The sequence below is a fragment of the Corvus cornix genome, chromosome 11 (genome assembly GCF_000738735.6).
Source record: "Corvus cornix cornix isolate S_Up_H32 chromosome 11, ASM73873v5, whole genome shotgun sequence".
Taxonomy (NCBI): domain Eukaryota; kingdom Metazoa; phylum Chordata; class Aves; order Passeriformes; family Corvidae; genus Corvus; species Corvus cornix.
The window spans coordinates 1360797-1386229 of record NC_046341.1 but is presented as its reverse complement, the minus strand read 5'-3'; the positions used below and the strand labels follow the sequence as shown (position 1 = coordinate 1386229).

Below are 25433 nucleotides of genomic sequence, written 5' to 3'. Positions count from 1 at the left end.
GTTCCCAAGTAATGGCTTTTGATGTGTGTGGGGAAATATAAAAAATGGAACCAGAGCCTGTCATATTTACTTATATTTCCAGGTCCCAGGGAAAGCACTTGCTCCTTTCAGTATGCCTCCAGCGTAGGAAGGGTTTAAAAGCTTCAGCCTGGAATGCAGAGGGGCCATCAAACTGTGCTGATGAATAAATGATTAAAACCAGAGTCACACAGAGCACAAACAGTTCGGGGTTATAACAAACATGAGACGAAGCCACCGAGGGCCTGATTTCTCTTTGAAGAGAAGAATGTTTCTCTCTCTCTGGATATTGCTCCTGAAGTGTTGGAGGCTCAGTCCTTGGGAGAGAGCAGAGCTCCCCTTGGTGCTCTCCCATCTTACGTGCCCATCTGCTTTTCTGGGATAATTTGGTGTTGGATGTGTGTGCATGGTCCTGCAGTCCCTTCACTGCTGCTGTTGAGTTACAGGAGCTTCCCACCCTTGTTTGGCACAAGGTCTCACCAAACAAGCAGCTGGTTTGGCCGCAGCCCTGTTGCTGCCACAGACATTCCGAAAATCACCGGCATCCCTTTTCCTCGACGGTGCTTCCCACGTGGCAGCGGTTGATGCTAAACACAGACCCATCTCCCCAAGTGAAAGGGAAGTAAAGGGCTGAGTTACCCTTGCATTAGAGGGATTGTTATTTTTGAAAAGGTTTAAAAAGATTCAATTACAACTGAAAATGGCACAATAATTTTATAGAAGAGAGGAGCTGTTGTGTCTGTCAATAGAGGCAGCGCCACGGGCTGCCTGTGATCTGTTTGTGGGCTGATGGAAAAATCCATGCTGATATTTGCTTCCTTTACATCTTGCAGTTCTTCTGACTGGTTTTGGGAATCTTGTATCAGCCAGAATCTTACATGGGGTTTGCCACCTTCTCTTCTCCTTCTGCATGAGAAGATGCCCAGGTATTGAACTTGGTGGTTCTGGCTGGTTCATGGCATTGCACATCTCCCTCTGTAAAGGGAAAAGTCATTCCCTTTCCTCCTCTGTGCTCACATCTCTTCCTCCAGGTGATCTTAGCAGGTCTGGAGGCTGGTTGGGAAGGTTGCTGTATGGACTGACTGCCCTTTGGAGCAGCTTGGATGTTCCTCCATCCTCATTCACCGTCTGCGAGCTGGCAAAAATACGTGGGAAAAATCTCCCAGCTGTGCCTTGTTGCGCTTGTTTTGTACCCACTGGTGTCATTTTCTCCTTTTTTTTTCCTTTAATGATGGCAAAATCCCACTGGCCAGCTCATTATATGCTTCTGAGCAGTGGGAGGGGAGGAAAATCAGGAATGTCATGCTGACGGGAAGGCTCTTGGGAACATTAGGTCTCCCACTTCTCTGCTGGCACAGGCAGCCCTGACCTGAAGCATTCACTGCCGTTATTGCTGGTGGGAAGCTGTTCCCACTCTTGCTTTCTTGCAGTGAGAAACTTTTTGTTTCTAGCCCTTGGTTATCTTGAAAGGAATCTTGATCCATCTCCTGAGCACATTGCATCGGAAGGCTGCTGCTTCCCTTCTTTGCAGAGCCCTGCTGCCCTGGCACGCAGTGCCACGTTTGCTTCCCGAATCCAGGGCTTTTTAAAAGTGCTTGGAGGCCTGAGGTATCAGGTGAGCAAACCAAAAGGGAGTTTTGGGCTGCCAGTACCCTGTGCACTGGGAGTTAACGTGGTGATGGGGACACGGGATAGCACAGGGGGAGATGGATTGTGCTGCTCCAAGCCCAGTGCTCTCGGAACGCGCCAGCTGCTGGAAGGACAAAGCTGGCCCCTTGCACTGGGTTGATTGATTAGTCCCAGGTAACGAGGATTTCCCACAAATCCTTCTCTCTGAGCATGGAGTTAGAGTTAGAAGCCAGCAATAGCTGTTTCAGCAGGCTGGGCAATGCCAAGTCCTCTGGCCAGCTCGGGCTCTGCGGAGCGTTCGGAGCTGCCAGCTTTGTACCATGGCTTAGCCCTGCTAAAACACATGGGAAGGATCCAGATTTGGCTGAGCAGGAGCAGAGCAGGTGGAGAGGTTTGGCTGTCAGCAGCTCGCCCCGGCAGCTGGTGGCACAAATCCAAAGGCAGCTGCTTATCCTCAGGACGGGGCTGTTGCTGGGCGAGCCGGACTGACGTGGAAAAAGCTGCTTCCGTGGCTGGAGTGCAGGAGGGAGGATTTTATCTCTGGCAGGAGTTGAGCTGGCATGTGAGGACAGGGGACTCTGGGGTGCAAGAGAGACTTGCTCTGTGTAGATGGGTTTTGGGGTTTTTTCAAATCCAAAATCATGTGACAAAAACTCTGCTGCATGGCCAGACTGGAAGTCTGCCTATGCTCCCACAGCTGCTCGGGGCTTGGGAAGGCAAAACAAACTCCCACAGCAAGGACTGAACAACCCCTGAGCGGCTGTTTCCCTTCAATCCCCTCGGCACTGTCCTGATCCCTGCTTGCCATCACGCGTCCTTCCCTGCCCACAGCCGTGGCTCTCGGGAGCACCAGGCTGAGGAGAGCAGATCCATTCAGCCCTGGCTTTGGGGAGATCCTTCTCCACCCTGCTGCCTAGAGTGGGAAAGATATTGGGGAAAAAAGGGGCTGGGAGGAGCATGGGGGAGGTTAGACCCCTCTAAGTGCAGTTTTACCTAATCTGGCTGGTAGGGATCTTGCTGGTAGGTGGGTTTCTGCAGGGAGTGAAATGTTCCTTCTCTGGGCAAAACACCCATCAGTGCAGGAAGTCACATTCCAGTTCTACTTTCCCTTTCCCAGGGGATCTTGCAGTGCTCATGTCCCACCTCCCAAGGTGTCCGGTGGGTTTCCACCTTGTGCATTCACCTCTCCTCACCGAGGGCCATCCCTGGGCTGGGGACAGCATCAGCTCCCTCCTGTTGGGTGGGACGGTGCCTTTGTGGACGTGTCCTGCTCTTTAACATCAACCACCCGGTGCTGGGAGGGGTTTTTAGGAGCCGATTGTTCTGGAGCAGTGGAGTGCGAGATGCGGGGGGAGGCGGCGCCGGCGCAGCCAAGGAGAAAGGGATGAAACGGAGCCCGAGCGAGCAGAACGGAGGGAAGGGGCAGAGTGACAGCATGAAGGAGAATCCCTGGCTCACCTTCAATCAATCCCTGCCTTGCCTCGCTCGTGTGCGGCTGAGCGTGCGCGGGGAGCGCCGAGGCAGCGCTCGGTGTCAGGAGCTGTTAGGGAATACATTTGTCACCGGCGGGGCAGGGACCGGAGCGCGGGGACAGAGGCGCCGTCAGCGGGGCCTCTGATTTATTGATGGCTTTGGATCGCTCCTGTCTTGGGAAGAGCTTACCTGGGGGGGAGGGTGGTGAAGTGTGGGAGGAATGGGCTCAGTTGTGACATCTGTGGCTCTGACCCGTGGCTGGCTGCTCATCCCAGAGGTGTCTTTGTCCGCGTCCCAGCAGAGCTGGCTGCTGGAATTTGTCCCCATTCATAGTTCCCACAGGTTAGCTGAAGAACATTATTCCCACATGACAGGACTAAAAAATGCCATTTCCATCATCTCATGAGTGTGCTGGTGGGTGGGGGATCCACTGGTGGGATGAGATCTGAACACTGTGCTTTGGGAAATAGGGGCGTGATGAAAGTTGGGAACTTGTTCTGGACAGGGATGAGGGGCACACAAGAGCTTCCAGCTGTACTGCCATGAAATCTTAGACAGCAAAGGAGTGTTTTCATCCATGTGTGTTCCCTTCCTTCCTAGGTGTGGGAGAAGCTCCTGAGTTCTGAAGCTCCCCGTGTCAGTGTGTTCATGGCAGTGCCCACCATCTATGCCAAGCTGATGGAATATTACGACAAGCATTTCACCCAGCCCCAAGTGCAGGATTTCGTGCGTGCCTTTTGCCAGGAGAACATCAGGTGGGTGAGCTGTGTGGCTCACTGGATGCTCCAGGTTTTCCTCTCAGCATCACCTCTTTCAGTGCTGGTTGTTGTGCTTTGGTGTCTCTTTGACAGGAACAAGGGTGACATTATTTAATTATGAGCCACTCTTGCATGGGAAAGCCAGCAGGGGCTCGTTATGTGTGTCACCCTGTGTAACACACGGCTGAGGACTCTGTCCTGCAGCCCAGCCTTGTACTCCAGCATCTCTTTTAAGAGGCTGTCCTGCTTAACTTAAACCCCATGTCAAGCAGAGAGTGTGAGGGACATCTTTGGTACTGGTTAAAAACCTCCTGGGGCTTCAGGTTTTACGTAGAGCTTTTTGTGCCCCCGTGTCAGGCTGCACGTTCCCTGCAGCAATGGTGATCTTGGATACTCCCTTATTGCCTGGGCTTTCCCTGTGCAGGTTAATGGTGTCAGGCTCAGCAGCCCTGCCTGTGCCTGTCCTGGAGAAGTGGAAGAGCATCACGGGGCACACCTTGCTGGAGAGGTATGGGATGACTGAGATTGGCATGGCGCTTTCTAACCCTTTGCATGGAATCCGTGTCCCAGGTAGGAGTCTCCAGAGGGTGCCCCCTGTTTGGAGGCGTTTGCTGGGAAGTGGTCTGGGGTTTGCTCTGCACATGAGTGAGGAGAGGCCACAGTAGGAACAAGGATGCTGGGAATTGGCACTGGGAAGCCAGGACATGGGTGTGTGGGAAGTGGCTGCTGGGTTTCCTAGGGATCAAAGTTGTGTGTGCAGAGCTGGCAGTGGTGCCCACTGGCCTGACCAGGCTGGCACACTCCAGACTGATGCTTTATTACTTCCAAAATCTCGGTGAATTGAAGGAGTGTTTCTTCAGCTCCTGCTGCCTGGAGTTGTGTTTCTGGGTGGTGTCACACAGGATTCTCCCCACAGCAATGGTTGCCCAACCCATCAGTGCTGAACACTTAAAATAGGACGTCTGCTCACTCTTATTTTAGTGCCTGTTTCTTGCCTCTTCAGGAATTCAAAATTGTCACACCTCTCTGTACACTCTGGGCCTGTTCTCTCCTTGTCTTCCCCCCCTTCTCTGAGCTACACTTTGTGATTCCTCTCCATGGCTGTACTTTCTGGAACCTAGAAATAAATTGATCTGAGACATTGCAAATATAAAATGCCCCCACTCTCCCTGTGGTTGGAGCGTGACCATCTGTGTGCCCACCCTGTGCCACCTGCCTCCCCACAGGCTGTCTGTGCAGGCGTGGCACCATATGCAGCCTCCTGGGGAACTGGTGTTACCCCAGGGGGTGTCCTGGGTGTCACAGCTTCCCACAGCACCCCAATCCCATGGGGTGCAGAAGCTGGGTCCCGCAGGGGTCACGCAGGGAGAGGAGAAGCCAAAACTCCCCCTCGTTGACTCCTCAGCCTGAGAACAGCTTGAAATCCAAACTCTGTTTTACTTTTGCAGGGTAACTGTCATTCCCTCACCCCACCTCAGCCACTTTTATCTTCCTCCAGCAGCCCCATCCCTGCAGGCAGGAGAGGGAAGCAGGCAGGAAAGACAAGACTCCCATCTGCAGGAGCTCGAGCTGTGTGTGAGCCCCACACCCCAGGCTGACAGGGCAGGGAGCATTTCACTGCCCCTGTGGCCTGCTTATATTTGCTTTTTATTGATTTTCATGAGGGAAAATGAGTGGAGACTCCAGACATATCCCAGGGGACTAAAAGAGAAAAGAAATAAGACTGAAGGCAACATGGCAATGCAGAAGTTGGCACCCAGAAGGGCAGCTCCTGCCCCAGAGCTGGTGGCCGTGCTCCTGAGGCAGCATCCCTGTGGATCCCGGGGTCTGCAGGGGACCTGGGGACAAATCCTCTTGTGCAGCCAAAGCAGAGGGGCTGGGGACTGTCACTCCAGCCCCATCCAGGAGCTCCTGCAGCCCCAAGAGGGGAGAGAAGTGTCTCACAAAGGTGGGGATCAGCAAGAGACCGTACAGAAAGGAGGCTATAATTGAATAGGCTTGATTAATTTATTTCAGGAAGCGTCAGCTGGGAAGCAGATGGGTGAAGCTGAGGCATAATTTACTGGAGCTGTGAAAAAGCTTTTGATCTAGTGCCCTGTTAGAGGCTGGGTAGGAGGTCACCAGGTACCACAGAGCATCCCAGAGTCAGCTGATGGTGGGCTGGGACCAGAGGACATCTGCCAGAGGATTCCTCCTGGAGTGGGAGCAGCACACGTCCTTCTCTAGTGCTTTGACCTGTTGGAGTGAGCCCAGAGGAGGCACCAGGGTGATCAGAGGGATGGAGCAGCTCTGCTGGCAGAATTGGGATTGTTCAGCCTGGAGAAGAGAAGCTTTGGGGTGACCTAATGGTGGCCTTCCAGTTCGTGAAAGAGCCTACAAGGAAGATGAGGAGGGACTTTGGACAAGGGTCTGGAGTGACAGGACAAGGGGGAATGGCTTCCCACTTAAATTTAGGTTTAGATTAGGTATTAGTAAGAAATTATTGTTTGTGAGGGTGGTGAGGCCCTGGCACAGGGTGCCCAGAGAAGCTGTGGCTGCCCCTGGATCCCTGGCAGTGCCCAAGGCCAGGTTGGATGGGGCTTGGAGCAACCTGGGCTGGTGGAAGCTGTCCCTGCCCAGGGCAGAGGGGTGGAATGGGATGAGCTTTAAAGTCCTTTCCAAACCATTCTATGATTCATGAGCCTCTGAGGAGAGATCCTGGGGCTTCCCTTGCCCTCTTCCAGACACTTGGTGTGGCAGGGGAAGGGTTGAGTCCTTGGACCCTGCCCGCCCTGCCTGTGTCCCCACCAGTGTCACCAGCAATGTGTCCCCACTCTCCACCCACAGCACAGGTCTGAAAGGACAGGGATGGGGGTGTGGGAGCTTTAATTTCCAGAAGCAGCAAAGATGAAAGATTTGAAAGATAAATGTTTGCTTGTATATGGTTAAAACCCTGCTTAAAATGCCTCTGTTTTCACCAGCTCTCATTCTAATCCCCCCTGGTGCTGTTACTGTGAAGGGAGATGAATAATTCATGGCCGGAGAATGCCTCACTGGGCCTAATCACCACTTTAATTGGAGGTTTAGATCAGAGGCAGCTAATAGCTGCTACAGCGGGGACTCCGTGTATTGTTGACAGTGAGATCCTTGAGTGCCTTATCGTTGGCCTGTTCCGATCCTCCCGGGACACCGCAGCACAGAACAGCACCGAGCTACCCAGATACCGAAGGACACAGAGCACGGGGCCAATTAAATTGATCTGGGAAGAGCTGACAACTTTTTTAAACAGAGGAGAACGGGTGAAAGAAGAACGGTGTCACCCCCTCCTGCCTGCAGCCCTTCGACACCGCGGGCGAGGCGCCAGCATCGCTTAACATCCAGGAGCCTGCAAATTGGAGGGATGGAGAGGGGAAGGAGCAGGGATTTCTCCCCAGTTTCCCCTCAGGATTATGTCTGGGGACAAAAGGAAGCCAGTGCAGAGTGCTGACCCCCTTCTGATCACCCCAGCTGTGGCAGGACCTCTGGGGCCGTTCCTTTGGGGATGGGCCCAGATTTCTGCTGACCTGTTGGAGTTGGCACAGGGTGTATTTTGACACGGTGGGTGGGCCTGGGAAGCTCTAGTCATTGTTTTTGCACAAATTCTATGAATCTTGTCAGGTTTGTGGAGCTCTAATCAATGGTAGGAGCTTTTTCAGCCTTTACAGATGTTGATTTCAAAGTTTGTCGTTTTCCCTAAATACCAGAAAAGCTTCTCCAGACAGAAACATAAGGAAGCAGCTCTCCACCAGGGACTTGTTTTACATGCTGGTTTTATTTTAGCCCAGTAGGAGAGGCATTGGTGGGGCTGTGTTAGTAGCTGTGATCTGAAACACTGTGGGGAACACGTCACCTCCTCTGTGCCTTCAGATGTGCCAGCGCTGTGCTGATCTTTGGTGTCTCATTCCCAAGGGCTGGGAGCAGCAGTGGGCACTAATCCTGGAGTCCTGCTGCCCATGAGTCACTGCCCATTTCCATGTTGAGGTCTGCAGCTTGCATCCAGGGAAGAAGCATCTTCTGGGAAGGCATCAGGCTGATCTTGATTTGAAAAATTCCAAGTCTGTGAGAGCCCTTGGCAGTTCCTTGCATTGGTTTCTGCTCCCTCCCTGAGCTTTCCAGGACTGACTTTGTGGTGCCTGCCCACAAACGTGCCACGTCTTGTGGGCAAATTGGAGTCTGTTCACACACGGTGTTTCTCACCCTGGAGAAACCGTTCCCACAGAGGTTTAGAAGGTGGCTCCAGCAGCCTTCCATGCGACACTGAGGGTGTTTTCCATGACTTGTTATTTGCTTTGAGGCCTCTTGGAGCCTCCCATGGCAGGTGCAAGATTGTTTGTAACACATATGGTGTGATTTTTAGGGTTGGCCTGTGCAGAGCCAGGAGCTGGACTTGATGATCCTTGTGGGATCCAACTTCTGTGATTCTCTGGTTCCATAAATACCTCGACACGGTAGCTCAGGGCACTTCTGGCTCGTGGCTCCTTCCTTCCCCTGCTGCAACCCTCTGTCTCTGAGTCCTGGCAGTGTGTGGCCTGGAGGTGGGAGCAGCCCAGGGGTGCTGGTGGTGAGGGGAGGACCTGGCTGTGCTGGCTGACCGGAATGCCAGAGGCAGTTTGGAGCGGAGCAGACACGGATCACGGAGCTGCCACGTCGCTTTGTGTTTATTTCCAGCCAGATTCGCTAATTGTTCGGGTAGTTTCGCTGCAATAAAATCTCACTCCCTCATAGCCCATCTGCTCTTGGCTGATCCTGCAGGGATGCCATAAATCTGGGCTACGACGACATATCCATTTCCATGGCAACTGACCAATGTAGCAGACAAAATCATGATGTCACGGATAGCAGATCTCCAGGGCTTCAACGGGAGGATGAGAGCAGGACAGGGAAAATGCCACTTGAACCCAAATGCCTGAAATACAAGTGACAAGAGGAAGACAGGGCTGAGCTCCAGGTCTTGCACTCCCTGCTCTAGAGAATTCCCAGTGTCAAGGTGATCCTGGCAGACCTGGAAAGCATCAACTGGAGGCACTCCAGGGGAAAAGAATTGATCATCCTTTAAGATAAAGAGCACAGTTACCGACTTAGAGAATCACAGAATGGTTTGGTTTGGAAGGGATCTTAAAGCTCATCTTGTTCCATCCCCCCTGCCCTGGGCAGGGACAGCTTCCACTATCCCAGGGTGCTCCAAGCCCCATCCAGTCCGGCCTTGGGCACTGCCAGGGATCCAGGGGCAGCCACAGCTTCTCTGGGCACCCTGTGCCAGGGCCTGCCCACCCTCACAAGGAAGGATTTCTCCCTGATATCCCATCTCTCCCTGCCCTCTGGCAGTGGGAAGCCATTCCCCTTGTCCTGTCACTCCAGGCCCTTGTGAAAAGTCCTTCTGCAATTGAAACTCAGTCCTGTCCAGACCTGCTGAGCCACAGGTTGCTGTGAGCTGCTGTCCCTCTCCCTGCTCCCAGGGGATGAAGGTCACAGGCCCCATTCTGCCACAGGAGCCATCTCGTGCCATCAAGATGCCGAGCGAGGCCTGCTGAGGCAGCAGCTGCCCATCCCACAGGTCACAGGAACACAGCTGCCCTCTCTGCTGAGCTTTCAGGTGCTCCCCAGGAAGAATAGGCACTAAACCAGGGGGTGGGAATGCTGCAGGTCGGGGAGCTCTGGGTCACAGACCCAGCTTGCAGCTCAGTTGTGGTAGTTGTGACAGTGTCAGCTCCTTGGCTTTGAAATTGAAACCTGTGGAAGAACAGGGTGGTTTTGATCCCTGCTTTTCTCCTGTGATGTTTTGTCTCCAGTGTATTGATGTTTCCTAAAACTGAGATAATCCCTGGCAATTCTCAGCTGCTAAGCCTTTGCCTCCCCTGTCAGGTGCAGGCTGCAGAGGAGCAATCGCTGTGCTCTCGCTTTTCACAGCTTTGTGTAGGTTTTGTGGTGCCTTTCTTTTTTTTTTTTTAAAAAAAAAAGAAACAGCTTCATTCCTGAGCTCTGAAGCTGTACAGATGTCTTCAAAGAGTGGCCAAGAGAGACTGTTCGGGGCTGAGACACGTTTGTGTTCAGAGGCATTCCCAGCACTGCCTGCTCAGCCAACGGCAGCACCTCCCTGACACTTCCATGCAGACACACGGTGGGATCGATGCCTTCCTGAAGGACACCCCCCGCTAGGAGGTTCTTCAGTGCCAGCACAGCCCACAGATGCCACTGACAGACGAGCAGCTGCTCTTTTGCATCCCTGATTTTGTGGTTTCCCAGAGTCTGGGCACCATTTCCATGCTGTTCTCCTCCGCAGGTTCTGTGGGCACCCCGCTCCCTGGCGTGGAGGTGCGCATTGCCGGCGAGACCCTGAGGGACGGCGCTTGGTCCTACACCATCCACGCTCAGGGGGATGAAAACAGCACACAGGTACTGCTCAGCTGTCTTCTCTGCTGCTTCCCTTTGGAAAGGTCTTTGTTCAGGGAAAGTTCTCTCCTTCCCAGCCCTCTGAAACCCTGAGGACTGAGGCTTGTGCTGCTCTAATTCCCAGGAGCTCTGTATCACTGAGTCTCTTGTACTGTTTTTGTGGGTTCCTATAGCCGTGGTACTTTAAGGACTGTACAAGTGCTGTCCATACAATCATGGAATGGTTTGTGCTGGAAGGGACCTTAAGGCTCATCCAGTGCCACCTCCTGCCGTGGGCAGGGACACCTTCCACTGTCCCAGGTTGCTCCAAGCCCCATCCAACCTTGCCTTGGACACTTCCAGGGATCCAGGGGCAGCCACAGCTTCTCTGGGCACCCTGTGCCAAGGCCTCCCCACCTTCACAGGGAAGAATTCCTTCCCAATATCCAATCTAAACCTACTCTATTTCATTCTGAAGACCAGGTCTAGTGGAAGATCCCTGCCCATGGAACAAGGTGAGCTTTAAGGTCCCTCCCAACCCAACCTTTCCATGATTCTGTGATTGAAAGAGCAGGCCTGGCCTTGAGGGTTGCACTCATTTTGAAAACAGCACTGGGGGGAACCCATCGGGTTTCCATGGAAGTCCAGCTCCATTCTAAGCTCCACATGATGCCTGCACCTGCAGTTCTGGTGTGCCAGAGGTCGCAGGTATGTGGGATGGGGAAGCATAATCTCCCCCTGTACTGGGGTGCTGAGTGTTCCCTGCTGCAGCAGCAGCCCCGGCCCAAGGTCCAGGCTGTCTCTTCCCACAGAAGTGGCTGAGCAGGGTCTGCCTTCCTGCCACCTCCCCTCCACACCCTCACTGTGGGTGTTGTGCTGCTCTGGCAGATCCATGCCCGGTGATGTCAGGGCTTGGCTGAGCAGATAAATGCTGTGTGTGAGAGAAGTGACCCCGGCAGTGACAGCGCATGGGTGGGACATGGGCAGCTGTGAGATTCAACCTGAAATAGGTTCCTTCACTCACTGCCCTGGGAAATGGCTTCTCATCCAGCCACCTACTACTGAGGGCTTGGAAGGAGCTTCCTGGGCTGTGCCAGAGACACTGCTGGTGTGAGCACTGCTGAGAGGCTCAAAAAACCCTTTTTTTTTGTCTAAATTATCTGGTGGCAGGTGGAGGAGCCAGCGGGACCGTGGGCAGCCCCATGAGTGGGTTGTGCTCGGGATGTGTTCTATGTTCTGAAGCTGTAAGAGCTGGATCCACCCCAGACCTTTAAAACAGCCCAGGGGACAGCTGAGAGGGACCACGATTGTGGCTTTTATTAAAAAAACCCTCTTTGCTGCTCCTTACTCTGTGTCACTGCTGTGGTGTGGCCGAGCAGTGGGCAAAGCAGGAGACTCCCCGTGTCCTGTTCTTGTCACTTCCTGGATGAGTGTTATGTTTCACAGGTTTGTCCTCTGATCCCAGAGTTTGTTCTTGGCCTTTTTTTCCCACTTGTGTGGAACCGAGACATGAAATATAACGTGTCCCTTTTAATAATGATCCTATAATGCTTTTTTCCCCTCAGGGATCCCTGGGCACTTTACAAATTAGGTCTCAGACACCAGAATCCCCAAAGTGCAGCTCCTTCCAGGATGAAATGTGGATGTTGTTCTACTGAATTATGAGAGGAAAAAATATGGAATGTTATTTTTTCTGCTCAGTACTCCTTCCCCTTCCTTCTCATTGCACTGAGTGACCAGAGAAGGGGAGCCCAGATGATCTGTGTCTGGTGCTGGGAGCCCAGCACCTCCTCAGGGCTTCACAGAGCTGGAGTTCACATAACTCTTCTCTTTCCTCTGGCTTCAGGCTGCTTGGGTTTATTTTGGGGGAGAGGAATTGCCCTTTATCCTGGTGATTTCTCACAGGCACCCTGCAGCCCCCAGTGTGGGTGGCTGAGGTCCATACCCATGGCTCACAAATCTTCCAGGAGCTCCCACCAGTGCTGCCGTTGGCTCCCTGCCCCTTGCTGATGGTTGCTTTCCGTCAGGCTCTCCCTCAGGGACCTTTTGGATGTTCTGGTGAATTCTCAAGTCATCAGCCGGGGAGGGTGTGGGGAGGTGGTAATTTGCCTCTGGGCATTGGCTCATGGGTTGGTCCCTCTCTGAAAAGCTGTCCCCATCTCACCCACCATTCCTCTCTGCCCAGCCTAACTGGCGGTTCCTTCAGGCTGGAGGGAGAGCAATGGTCCCATCTGTTTGGGCCACTCTAGGAGAGAGTGGCTGGCTGGGTACCTCCAGGACATCCACAGCGTTTCCAGGAGCAGAGCAGAGCCAGCTGCCTCTGTCCCTGGGACTGTCACAAGGTGGGAAAAACAGTCCCTGCTCCCAGCGTGTGTTGGCACAGATGGATGCCAGGAGGTGCCAGGAGTTTGGGTTTTATATGCCCTGGGCATGGAGTGTGACTTTCCCTGGTGTGACCACACGGGCAGGCAGGTGGCAGCCGTGGTGACAACACCTCTGCTCCCAGGGATGCTGGAATTCCAGTGCCTCACACCTGCGGTCCCAGGCACAGCCTCACCTGCTCAGTGCCTGCCCCAGACGCTGCTGCTGGCGCTGTGTGCATCATGCTTGGTTAATAATTCATGTCAGGAGAGACAGCGTCAGTGGAATTTATTTAAAACAAGGCGGATCTGACAGTCCGAGCGCTCATCACGCTCCAGCGGTCCGAGAAAGGCCTGGCTTTGTTTAAATCAGCTCCTCCACGGCAGAGGGGCTGTCCCAGGGATGGGAAGAGCTGCTTGGTGTCACCTGCCTGTGCCACATGGCCTTTTCCTTGCCTCCTCCTTCCTTGTCTCTCTTGCAGGAGGGCTCTGAACCTTACAGTGGCTGAGGGCTGGAGGAGACTGAGGGGCGACCTCAGGGGTCTTCAACGTCCTCGTGAGGGGCAGCAGAAGGGCTGGTATCGATCTCTTCCCTCTGGTGGCCTGTGACGGGACCCAGGGAACGGCCAGAGTTGGACAAGGGGAGGTTTAGGTTGGAGATCGGGAAAAGGTTCTTCCCCCAGAGGGTGCTGGGCACTGCCCAGGCTCCCCAGGGAATGGGCACGGCCCCGAGGCTGCCAGAGCTCCAGGAGCGTTTGGACAGCGCTGCCAGGGATGCCCAGGGTGGGGTTGTTGGGGTGTCTGTGCAGGGACAGGGCTTGGATTGATGATCCTGTGAGTCCCTTCCAGCCCAGGATATTCTGTGATTCCATGATTCAGGCACCATGGGGCTGATCCAGGGGGATGCTGAGCACCCCAGCAGGAGCTGGGCTCTGAGCCATCTCTCCTGCCCGGGCTCCTGTGAGCAGGTGATCTCTGTGCCGGGGCTGAGGCACTGTCAGGGCAATCTGCGAGGCGTTCACACCTCGGCTGTGCCTGCAGAGCCCTCCTGACATCGAGCAGAGAGCGCTGCCTTTGCCAAGGGAATTGTCTGCGTAGCCTCGCAAGGTCAGCGCCTTCCCCACTCGCGTTGGGCTGAGTTCTGCCTCCTGCTCCCGGCACAGCAGGCGTTCTCCGAGCTGTTCCTTCCCCACTAACCCCGTCTCTCCCGTTAGGCTGGGGCATCGCTCCCTTTCCTTTCGTGCCGGCGCCCTTTGGACACGTGCGATCCAAACAGGAGCTGCGGCGGAGGAGGAGGAGAGGAGGAAGCGTGTGGGTGGCAGGAGCAGGGAGCAGGGGAGCGTTCCTGCTCTGCCATCCGGTAACTGCCTGAGCTTGCAGCAGGGGACTGCTGTAATTTGCAAAGCTGGTTCCTGGCACACCCTGAAGATCAATAATCCACTTAGCTGAAAGTTCGCTGGATCTCTGTTCTTCCCTGCATTTTCTCCCGTGTCCCTTGATTGGAGTGCTGGATTCCTTTCCCGCACGTGCTCCAGCCCTTCCGTCTCCTCACATCTCAGGAGCCCTGTGCTCCGTCCATCCCATTTGCTCAGGTTTCCAGCCACTCTTGTGCTGCTTCCTCCGGGTGTTTTGCACCTTGCGCTGGCTTGCGGAGCTGACACAGAGCCACGAGGCTCAGGCTGCCTGAGGCTGCACCGGGACTGCCAGCACCCAGACAAGGTGCTCCAGCCTGGCAGATCCACTCACTGCTCCGTCTGTTCAGCCGAGGATGCGCAGCAGCCTGGGGACGCCTGTGGCAGGCCGGCGTGGGCAGGAGGTGGCAGTCCCATGGCAGTCCCAGTGCCTGCCTGCCCTGCCGGTGCAGCAGTGCGGGGACACAGCTGGGCCCCCGCAGGGATGCTGTCCTGGGAGTGCTGGCAGGAATGCTTCTCCTCCCACACCTCCCTGGGGAGCAGAGGTGTGGAAGTGGGTGTCAGGGACAGCACAGCTTTGCCTGCTTGGAGTCATCCCACATCTTGCTCCAGGAGCCACTGGCATCCAAAGCAGTTCCTCAGCTTTCCCCCTTCCTCAGGCAGCTGCCTGCGGAGCCCGTCTGACCGTTCAGCCTCAGTAATCCTTACCCACAGCCCCAAGTGCTTCCTCCCCTGGGGTTTTTTCCCCTGAATTTTTGGCAGCTCTCCCCGTGGCTGTGGCGCCCAGGAAAGGGTTACAGCTCTCCAGCTCTGAACGTTTCAGTTTGCTTTGTTCAGTGCAATGCATATTTCATACGCTCAGCTTCCCAGCTGGCAGAGGCCTGGAAACCCTGCAAGCTGTCGGGTATTGTCTCTCTCCGTCTTTGCTTGTTTGTTTGTTGGGTTTTTTGGGTTGTCATTTTTGTTGGATTTCTCTTTTTTTTTTTTTTTCATCTTTCCCAAATTGCTCTCTCTCACGAAAGCCCAACCCTGGTGCTGACAATGGGGGGCTATCAATAGCTAAATGGCTTCACAGCTGTAGCCAAGGCAGGGCTGTAGCCAGGGCTTTTATGGCGAGCAATTGCCTCGTGCAGAGGCTGCAGAGGGAGCGTGGGGACGGATGGCTTGCAGGAGCTGGCAGCAGGAGGACGCTGTGCCGTGGGCTTCCCCCCCTTCCAAAGGTTGTAATTATCTCGTTGTTTATCCATATGCAAGCTGTCGTCCTGGATGGGAACCGGCTCGGCTGTGGCCGTCCCTCCCCAAAGCCACCAGCATCTCTGTCCCCTCCTCCCCGTGCCCCCCGTGTCTGTGCCATCTGCTCACAGCTTGCTGCTGGTTGCCAGCACCTCGGCGGGGCTGGGGGCAGCTGGCACTGTCACCCGTGGTTGTGACTGCAGCTCTTGGCCATTGATGTCCCTGTGGAGGAGACCAGGAGCGGCTCCACCTCGCTTGTGTTCGTCCCAGATCTCTGGAGAACCTGTGGGGAGGTGCCCAGGGAGCTGCCAGGGTCGTCTTGGAGGAGTGGGCACCCCCGTGGCTGCTGCCCGTGGGAGGTGTGGGTCTGGGTACTTGGCACGTGTTTCCCTGTGGAATACTCCTCATCCAGCCAGTTATTCCATGACATGTGGTGTGACTGTACCTGGCTCTTCTCTGAAGGCCAGAGATGGGCACGTGCCAGCCGTGCCTGGCGTTCCTGAGAATGGCCAGGTACAGCCAAGATGTGATTGCCTGGCCTGGGGAGTCCTGTCTCTGGCTGTCCCAGAGGAACAACCAACGGAACACTTGTGTTGTTCCTTTCCTATCCCAACCAGACCTCAGCCTAGGCCCGTTCATTCTTTGTCCTCAGTGCTCCTGCACTTCCAGAACAGCTCTCCTTCAGTTCTCCGCAGGTTTTCTTGTCCCTGCTCTACCCCATCCTCATGTATTGGTACCTCAATGGTGGACTTTACCTCCAGCATCCCCATTCCATCTCTCACGAGCAGCTTTTCCTCAGCTCCCTGATCTCTTCCATCAGGGAGTGTGGGCAGTGTGTTGTTGAAGGCAGTCTGGATTAGATCTGCAGCTTTTCTTCTATCTTCAACCCCAACCCTTGGGATTTCTGGCACGATCCACCTTTGGTGAAAACACTCTGCATTTATTCCCATTTTCCATTTGCCTCGGCTTCTTCCAAAACCTCCTTCCAAAGCCCTCGCAGTGCTGGACACTGCACTTGTGTCTGTTCCAATTACCATTTTTGTTTCCCCATATTTCTCTCATCTCCTCAGGATCCTGTTTTGTGTCCTGCCCAAGTAATTCAAGAGTCTCCACTTTGTTGCCCAGGCTGCTTTTGTTCCTGTATAAACATTTTAACTGCTTCTCATTGATCACATCCAGTTCCTTACTCAACCTGGGCATTGATTCCATTCTCAGATGTATTTATATCTCCTTCCTTCTTTCTGTCTGCCCTCTGATTTTTTTTTTTATTTGTGGCCATCGCTCTATTTATTTCTTCCTGGTAGTAGAAGTGGAGGCAGAGGTTGCAGTAGCATCACATCCCCTTGTTTCTCAGCTGGAAACTCTTCCATCACAGGGACAGCCTCGATCCCAGGAGAGCATTTCCTTGCACATGGAAGTTGAGTCCATCTGTCAAGAAGAAGCCTCTTTCCACAAGTGTTTCCTTTGAGCTCACCTTTGTCACAGCACCCCTCAGGGTCTCTGTTAATCTCTCTATTGTTGTTTTATTCTTCCATAGAATCCCAGACTGGTTTGGGTTGGAAGGATGGAGCTTACCTCGTTCCATGGGCAGAGACACCTTCCACTAGAATATTGCTCTTTGTAGCTGAGGGAAGATTTGGGATGTTTGTGGAAGAACCCTGGACATGGTGGGGAGGTGCTGAAGGAAGAGGAGCAGTCTCTGTCCCAGAGCTCTTGCAGCCAAGGGGAGCAGGGGCTGGCTCAGCATGGGAAGCAATTAGAGGTTGTGGGGCGGCGTGTGTGCAGCCACAGCTCATCAGAGCCTCCCCACCGCCACTTTTAGGGGAGGCTGATGGAAACCAAACCAAAGGTGGGCCACTAATTGAGTCCTTGCCTGGTCCTCTGCCTGCCCCGGGCCCGGAATCGGCGCGAGGGCACATCAGGAGCCTTCCCCTAACAAGGAGGGCCGGGGGAGTGGGAAGATGTGCTGACATCTCACCTCATTTATTATCCCGAGAAGCCTGTGAACGACAGGGATGAGAGCAGCAGCGTGGAGAGCTGTTGGCATCTCTGCAATAGTGTTACACATTTAATTTATGGTGTTAATATAGATCAAGAAGTTTTGTGTCCACGGAGCAATTGTGGGGAGGACTGACCTTTCCCAAACTTGGCTTGTTTTCTGTTGTGCTTTTGGGATCATCTGGAGCTAATCAGGCTGGTAACTTAAAAAAATCAGTATTGCCTAAAAATATAGACAATCACTTTTGTTTTCTGTGGAGCAACGTTTGCTGTAAGTAGAGGGTTGGGTTGCTTGAAAACAAGTTTCAGTGTTCCAGCTCCACTGTGCACCAGCCTTGCTTTTAAATTTATAACTCTCCAAAATGAAAAGTAAATGGATTGTGTTATTCCCAGCCCTTTTATAAAAGTTAACATTGCAAAAACAGATGTGAAATGTGGCCTCGCAGATTACAGCCTGAGCTTGGGGTTTTTAGGTTTGGGTTTTATTTTTTCCTTACTCTCTCTGTGCTGTGTCCCCGAGGAGCAGAAATCTGCCTTTTTCCAGCAGGAGGAAAATTGTTCTGTGTCTAAATTGCCTCCTGCCAGGCTTGTGTGGATGCTGCAGGACACAGAGCTCCGAGGAACGATAATGCCTTTACAAAAACAGGCAACTTAGCAGGGAATTTTTAATTAGGAATGTGCAGGGAAGTTCAGACTGCCTGGGAATTTGGTAATGCTCTAACAAACCTCACAGTCCTAGGACATCCATTCCAGTATGGCCCTGGGAGACGGTGATTGAAGGCACTGGCAAGCAGATTATTGTCTCCAGCTTCCTTTAGGAGGCAGGTGAGCATGTCCTCACCTCCCACCCCAGATCTGGATGTGGTGTGAGCTGGAAAAGCAGAGTCTGGGCCAAGCCTGGAGCTGCCCTGCTCTCTCCAGGTCAGCAGGGGCTGAGCTGTTGGATGCTGTGTTCAGCCTGGAGCAAAGGAGGCTCAGGGGGGACCTTGTGGCTCTGCACAAGTCCCTGACAGGAGGGGGCAGCCGGGGGGGTCGGGCTCTGCTCCCAGGGAACAGGGACAGGAGGAGAGGGAACGGCCTCAGGCTGGGCCAGGGAGGCTCAGGGTGGACAGCAGCAGGAATTTCCCCATGGAAAGGGAGCTCAGGCCTTGGAAGTGCCCAGGGAGGTTTGGAGTGCCCATCCCTGGAGGTGTCCCAGGAAGGGCTGGAGGTGGCACTGAGTGCTCTGGGCTGGGGACAAGGTGGGGATGGGGCACAGGTTGGACTCAATGATCCTGGAGGTCTTTTCCAACCTCAGTGGTCCTGGGATTCTGGGACAAGGCTCTGGGCCACCAAAGCCTTGAAGGGGTGATTGAGGGGACAGGGAGGTGTCTGGAGGTGCTGGTGGCAGTTAAGCTCCAGCAGAGGAGTGAGGAGCCTGGCAGGGCATCTGTGCTCCACAGCCTGACCTTGGATCAGCCCAAGCTGGATCAGTCCTTCAGGCTTTGTATCATTTCTGTGCTCTGGGACGTTAAAAAAGCCCAACAAACACCAGGAAAAAGTTCCTTCTCTGGCAGAAGAGCTAAAAGGGCTCCGTCACTTCCATAAACCTCACATATATAAATTATTGTCTTCTATTAGTCACTTAAGGGCTCAGTTGCTTAATTATTTTGATCACAGTAATCATTTATTTACAAGGTGGGGAAAAATGCCAAGCACTTCCAAGCTGAGCAGCACAGCAGGAGGAGGCAGGGCTGCAGAAGCATTTCTTTCCTTCCCACAAGTCGAAGTGCTTTTGCTTCATGGAGTTGTAAGGTCCCTTTTTAAGGTCCCTGCTGAGAGGTGATGCTCTGACCCACAGCCTTTGGTGCTCACCCAGGAAAGAAGTTCAGCAAAGCCAAGTGCAGGTCCCTGTGCAGGAGAAGGCTCCAGGGAGAGCTCAGAGCCCCTTTCAGGGCCATGGGGGGCTCCAAAAGAGCTGGAGAGGGACTGGGGACAAGGGATGGAGGGACAGGACACAGGGAATGGCTTTAAACTGAAATGGGGTAGGCTTAGATGGGATATTGGGAAGGAATTCTTGGCTGGGAGGGTGGGGATGCCCTGGCACAGGGTGCCCAGAGCAGCTGTGGCTGCCCCTGGATCCCTGGAAGTGTCCAAGGCCAGGTTGGACATTGGGGCTTGGAGCAGCCTGGGACAGTGGAAGCTGTCCCTGCCCATGGCAGGGGGTGGGACTGGATAAATTTTGAAGTCCTTCCAAGCCAAACACTTCCATGACTCTGTGAGTATTTTGGGGGGTGAAGGGGGAAGGAGGCATCTGGTAGAAGTTAAATGGGTCCCTCTAAAACCTGCTGTTTGCAGCCTGAAGGTATTTGGGTTTTCTCCTAAAAGTCTGCCTTCCTCCCAGTCCCCAGCCCAAGAACACGCTCCCACCTCCTCAACCCTCACCTTCCAGCCTCCCCTCTGTGTCTGCCACATGTTTCTGCTTAGGAGTCCTCCGTGCCCTCCCTGCTTCCCAGAGAAGGACACGCCGCTCTGAGCCTTCCCTGATTCCATTAGAGTGCATTAGGAGCTCCTGTGCCGCAGCTCCCGGCGGAGCGCGGGGCAGAGACCGCAGGAAAACAAACGGCCCCTTTGAACAAATCCCAGGGCCCAGTGCCAGGCGGGGATTCCCAGCTCTTTACAAACCACCCTCCCAATAAAGAGGTAAAATGGGAACGGGGGGAAATATGCATTTTCTAATCACCCAGCTTTAGGCCTTCAAAGGATTTATTACAACCTTTTATTTCCGTGCGTGGAAAATGGGATCTTATCTCGTGAGCCGGCTGGTCCAGCTCGACTGGGTTTAGAGCAGTGAGCTCTCAGACAACCTTCAGGGCCACGCTGTGCCTGGGTGTTAAACTTGCTGGAATGCATTAAAATATGGCTCTGGGAGAGGGGGAGATCCGTGCACTCAGCAATGTGATGCTTCCAGCAGCTGCTTGTGCTGTGAGCCGTGCGAGAACGACGGGAGCCGCCGGGATTGGAGGGAGGGAGGAAGGAAACAACCACCCCAGCCGTGTGCTGCCATCCCCGCTCCCAGAGCCAGGCAGCCTGGTGTACCTGGGATTGTAGAGGGATCAGACACGAGGGGTTGGAGGAGATAAGTGCCATGAACCTTGAATTTTAATTGCTGCTGTTGGGGAGCTGGCGCCGGGGCGGTTTGTGCCCCTGTGCCACGCTGGGGAGCAGTGCCGGTGACATTCCGAGTGCAGCAAGCACAATCCTATTAAGATAACGTCACGGCCTCTCTGTTTTACTGTTTGCAAGCCAGCCATAACATCATTAAATTACACAACAGGGAGGTGCCTGCTGCCAAGGGGCTCTGCTCGAGATAAGATGTGGGTTGAGCCGCTGCCAAAATTTGAGTTGATATGACAAGAAATTTGGAGTGGGTTCAAGGCTTGATTCACACCAGACGTGGCAGTGGGCAGGTAAACACTGGGCAGGATTGATCCCTGGGGCTGTGCAGGTATCTGGCACCAGGGACTCCTGGGCAGGATGGGGCTGGAGGGGTTTGTAGCAGCCAGATTTACACCTCTTCTTGTGTTCAGCGCTGACAAGAAGCAGCCAGAGCCTGGCAGGATGTGTCGGTGAAGCTCAGGGAACTGTTTGCAGGTTCTTATCTCTGCCATCCCCTCCCCAGCCCTTCTGGGGAGTGGGAAGGAGCCTGAACACCAGGACACTGCTCAGGGAAGCTGCTTGTTTTGTGATGCCACAGCTGGACCAGCAGGAAAAGGAGTGAGAAGAAAGAGCTACATCATAAAACTCCACAGAGCCCCTAAGAGCCCTGAACCAGCCTTGCTGGTCCCTCTGTGTCACCCACCATGTCCCTGCTTGTCCATGGAGGCTTTGTGCATCTTATGCCCTTTGTGCCCTTTTTTGTGCCTCTTTGTGCCCTTTTTTTGGATCCTTTGTGCCCTTGCTGCTGCAGGTGTGGAGTTTTGCTCCAGCCTCTCCCGGACCTCAGGTTTCTCCATGCTGTCCTGCTCATGGATAGTCTGGACTTCAGGCTCCCTCTTTCAGATCCCTGGGGAGAACTCACCCAGCACCATCCTCGCCTTGCTATCACTCAGCAAAATTCCTCTTTGCCATTAACAATCTTTCTTTCCTGCAGCATCTTCCAGGCAGGGAATTAATCCCCAGCCAGGGCTCTGGCAGCCTGGGCTGTGTGTGCAGAGATCCCCTCGTCACCTCATCCTCCAGGACAGGACATCAGGAAGAAATTACTTAAAAATGTTTTCTAAGTGTTTTCCATTAGGGAAGCTTTGTTTCCATCAGAGGCTGCAGAGAGCCTGCCCTGCCCTGGGACTGCCTGGTGCTCCAGCGCTGCTATTACAGCTTTCCCTCGTGGCCCTGTTTCTGGCACTGCTGGTTTTCGGGGTCCCAGATGGATCCTGGCCATTGCAGCAGCTCAAGTACAAAGTGCCTGGGAAAGTGGCTTGGAATTCCCGTTACTGAGCTGTTCTCCATGGAGGGATGGAGCCGTGTGTTCAAGCACATCTCATCCCAGCAGTGGCTTTGCACACCTTGGTTGTGGATTTAAACTGACAGAGAATGGGGTGAGATGGAATATTGGGAATGAATTCCTGGCTGTGAGGGTGGGGAGGCCCTGGCACAGGTTGTCCACAGAAGCTGTGGCTGCTCCTGGATCCCTGGAAGGGGTCAGAAAGGACCATCCCTTTCCCAAGGGTATTTCCTGCACGTTTGCATGTGTGACCTCTCTCCCAGCAGCTGGAAGGCATCACCTGGACTGTGGTTCCAGGATGGCAATCCTTGTTTTTGTATAACACAGGTGCTCATTTCCAGTGCTTTGGAATATCAAAAGCACCTGGACGAGCCTTTCCACCTGAGGAAAGAGGTCCTGCAGGTGGACAGGGCGTGGTGAGCTTGGCAAAGGCTGGAAGGGCCCGTGGTGTGGGTCCTGCGGTGTGGGTCCTGCGTGCCACCCTGCACGCTGCCTCCCTGGCACTGGGGGACAGGTGATGGGGACATGCACTCACTGTGTGCCTGTCCTAGGTGACACCGGGCCTGGAGGGACAGGAGGGGGAGCTGCTGGTGAAGGGCCCCTCCGTGTTCCGCGAGTACTGGAACAGACCCAAGGACACCGCGGACGCCTTCACGCCCGACGGCTGGTTCAGAACAGGTACGGGAACGGCCCCCCAGCACCTGGCACAGGTAACAGCAGCTCCGGGTTGGTGCCCAGGGTTGGAGGGGGGTTGGAATTGGGGGTGGCAGCTGGGAGTGCTTCCAAACGCTGGCTCGGGAAGGGGCTTTGCCTGCGTTGGCCGTAGGGAGTCACCGAGTGGCAGGGGGTGTTTGGGGTCCTTTGCTCCTAAGCATAGAATAGCACTGTGGAATGTTCTCCAGGGAATTTGGCTTGGCAGACAGGTGGGATTTGTCTCAATTTACACGGAATCATTAACTGCCAACTACAGCTCCCTGACAGGAGGGTGCAGCCAGGTGGGGGTTGGGATCTACTTCCAGTGATTTGAGGAAATGGCCTCAAGCTGTGCCTGGAGGGGCTCAGGTTGGACATCAGGAGGAATTTCTTCATGGAAAGGGTTGTTCATGGGCAGGGGCTGCCTGGGGAGGTTTGGAGTCCTCATCCCTGGAGGTGTCCAAGGAATGCCTGGATGTGGTGCTCAGTGCTCTGGGCTGGATTGATAAGGTGGGAATCAGTCTCAGGTTGGACTTTATGACCTTGGAGGTCTTTTCCAACCTCAGTGATCCTGGGATTCTCTGATTCCATGATATCCACAGCTCTTGATTTCCCCATTCCCCTCTTTACTGTGTGCTAGCAGTGCTGTGGTGGCAGGAGTCAGGCTGGATTTCTGATGCCTTCTGTGTAACCTGATTTATTGATGGTTCCTGAAGAAGCTGTGATTTATTCTGGTTGTTCTCCCAGAGCAGAGCTCACTCTGCCAGCGGTGTCACCGCGAGTCCCCAAGCCAGGCGGGTACCACGGGCTGGGACCGGAGCATCACCAGCCCTCACGTGGGGTGCAGGGCAATCAGCTTTAAAAATTTTTTTAGTCAACACTCCTGATGAATATTTCAGCTGCAAAGGAATAGCATGCATTAATTATTGCAAAGAGATGTCTTTAGGAGAAAATGATTTTGAAATTCAGTTTAATTTCATTGTAATGCGCCGCAAACAGGAAGGGAGTATGTGTGTTTAATTGGCTCTCGGGGGTAAGGCCGGGAAGATGGCATGCCTTTGTCACAGGCCATTAGTGATACAGACTGCATAATGAGGGACTACAATCAGCTCACAGCTGCCGGCTCCTACGGGGAGAGAATGATATTAAATAGAAATCAGTATAAATTAAACTTAACCCTTTCGCCAACCGAGCAAAGCTCAGGGCTGGAAACAAGGGAGGGGAGCAGAGACAGGAGTGGGGTGTTCAGGGTGGGTCAAGGGGTGCTTGGACAACCCCCCCAGCAGCCAGGTGACCTCCCTGATGTCCCCCTTCCCTCGGGCAGGAGGCTTGAGCTGCCTTCCCCATCCCTACCCCCACTCTGCCTTCCTTACCTTCCTTCCCTCTCCTGCCTCCTGCTCCCTCTCTCGTATCAGGTCGATGGGGCTGGGTTTTTCCCAAGCCTCATTTATCCGGCAGTGCCAGGAGCGATCCCGTGGCCCCATCCTCACCTTGCCTGCCCCAGCCTCATCAGCAGCCTCTGGAGATCACTCAGAGGTGGCAAATGTCCTGTGGTGGTAAAAAACCCTTGAGGGAACGAAAGGGGTTGTGTCCTGTCACAGGGATTGGATCTGGATGGTGAATTATCTCCATTAAGCACAAATTGGTTACTCTGGAGCCAAAACCATCTTGGCAGGATCCAATAGAGGTGAATCCTGGCCACTGCCAGGCTGTAATTCCCTGTATCTGCCACTTCCAGGTCATCCAGGTGAGTGTTTTAAAGGTGAGGCTGAATGCCAGCACATGGTGTTCCCAAAACCCTGGCGATGGCATTCCTGACTCCGTGCCAGCGTTCCGCTCACTGCCAACCCCAGTGGGTGTCCCCACCAGTGACCTGTGGGCTACAGGTGGTGGCCAAGTCCCTCAGGGCTGGGGTTTCACAGAATTATGGAATGATTTGCGTGGGAAGGGACCTTAAAGCTCATCCTGCCCCACCCCTGCCGTGGGCAGGGACACCTTCCATAGGAGCAGGTTGCTCAAAGCCCTGTCCAAAAAAATCAGAAAAAAACCCAGTGACTTTGATGAATTCAAGATTGTGGCTCTTCTGAGAAGCCTCTGAGCTCCTGGTGGTGCAGAGGGGATGTGCTGTTGCTCCCATCCTCTTTATTCCCTGGGATTTGCGCTGCTGTCTGCCGATCCCTCCATCTCTCATTTCCATCCCAGTGAATTTGATTATTTTTATTGTATTAACGCTGTTGACAGAGCTGCTTAGATCAAAGTCCCCTCCAGCCATTTCCAGGGAGACTGCTGGGTTTCCACCTGCTGTCATACATCCAAGTGGCACCAAGCCCTCAGAGACCAAGCCGAGCCCAGAGGAAAAACGCCTGTGGGCATCTGGCTCCTGTCCCTGCCGAGCCTTCCCAGCTGTGCCAGGCCCTGCCAGGTGAGAGGCAGCCTCCAAACACTCACGTGCTGCTGAGAGGGGAGGAGAGGAGAAAATAAAGAAGGAAGAAGTTTTTTAGGATGAGGCCCTGGCACAGGGTGCCCAGAGAAGCTGTGGCTGCCCCATTCCTGGAAGTGTCCAAGGCCAGGTTGGATGGGGTTTGGAGCCAAAACTCCTTCACTGCGACAGTGGAAGGTGTCTCTGCCCATGGCAGGGGGTGGTACTGGGTGGTCTTTAAGGTCCCTCAGAACCCAAACCATTCTATGATCCTATGAGCAAAATCAAACCTTGGGAACTGGAGGAGAGCAGCAGAGAAACAGCAGCTTCCCTGGTCATCCATCCGTCCGTCCATCCGTCCATCCACCCATCCATCCCTCCATCCATCCATCCATTCCTCCATCCCTCCATCCCTCCATCCATCCCAGCCTTGCCCTGCCCACGTGGGTCAGGCTCTGGCACTGTCCCTGTGTTATCCCTGCCCAGGAGGCAGCAAGTGCCTTTGGCAGCCTGAGGAGGCTTTGGGAGCGTGGTGGGTGCCCACCGTGGTGCCCAGGCACTGCCCCTCTC

The 25433-nt window shown here is 54.1% G+C and overlaps 1 protein-coding gene across 4 annotated transcripts in view; it reads left to right on the top strand.

Annotated features, from left to right (window-relative positions):
• The window catches only part of ACSF3 (acyl-CoA synthetase family member 3), a 51550-nt gene that overhangs the window by 10188 nt on the left and 15929 nt on the right, over positions 1-25433 (top strand). For 3 of the 4 annotated variants that reach the window (XM_039558345.1, XM_039558343.1, XM_019288327.2), the window contains exons 4-7: positions 3721-3875; positions 4303-4448; positions 10177-10289; positions 22303-22429. In XM_039558345.1, coding sequence (XP_039414279.1) covers positions 3721-3875; positions 4303-4448; positions 10177-10289; positions 22303-22429 — 541 coding nt within the window. Of the gene's footprint in view, positions 1-3720; positions 3876-4302; positions 4449-10176; positions 10290-22302; positions 22462-25433 lie in introns of all 4 variants that reach the window. The other variant, XM_039558344.1, reaches the window with a different exon arrangement.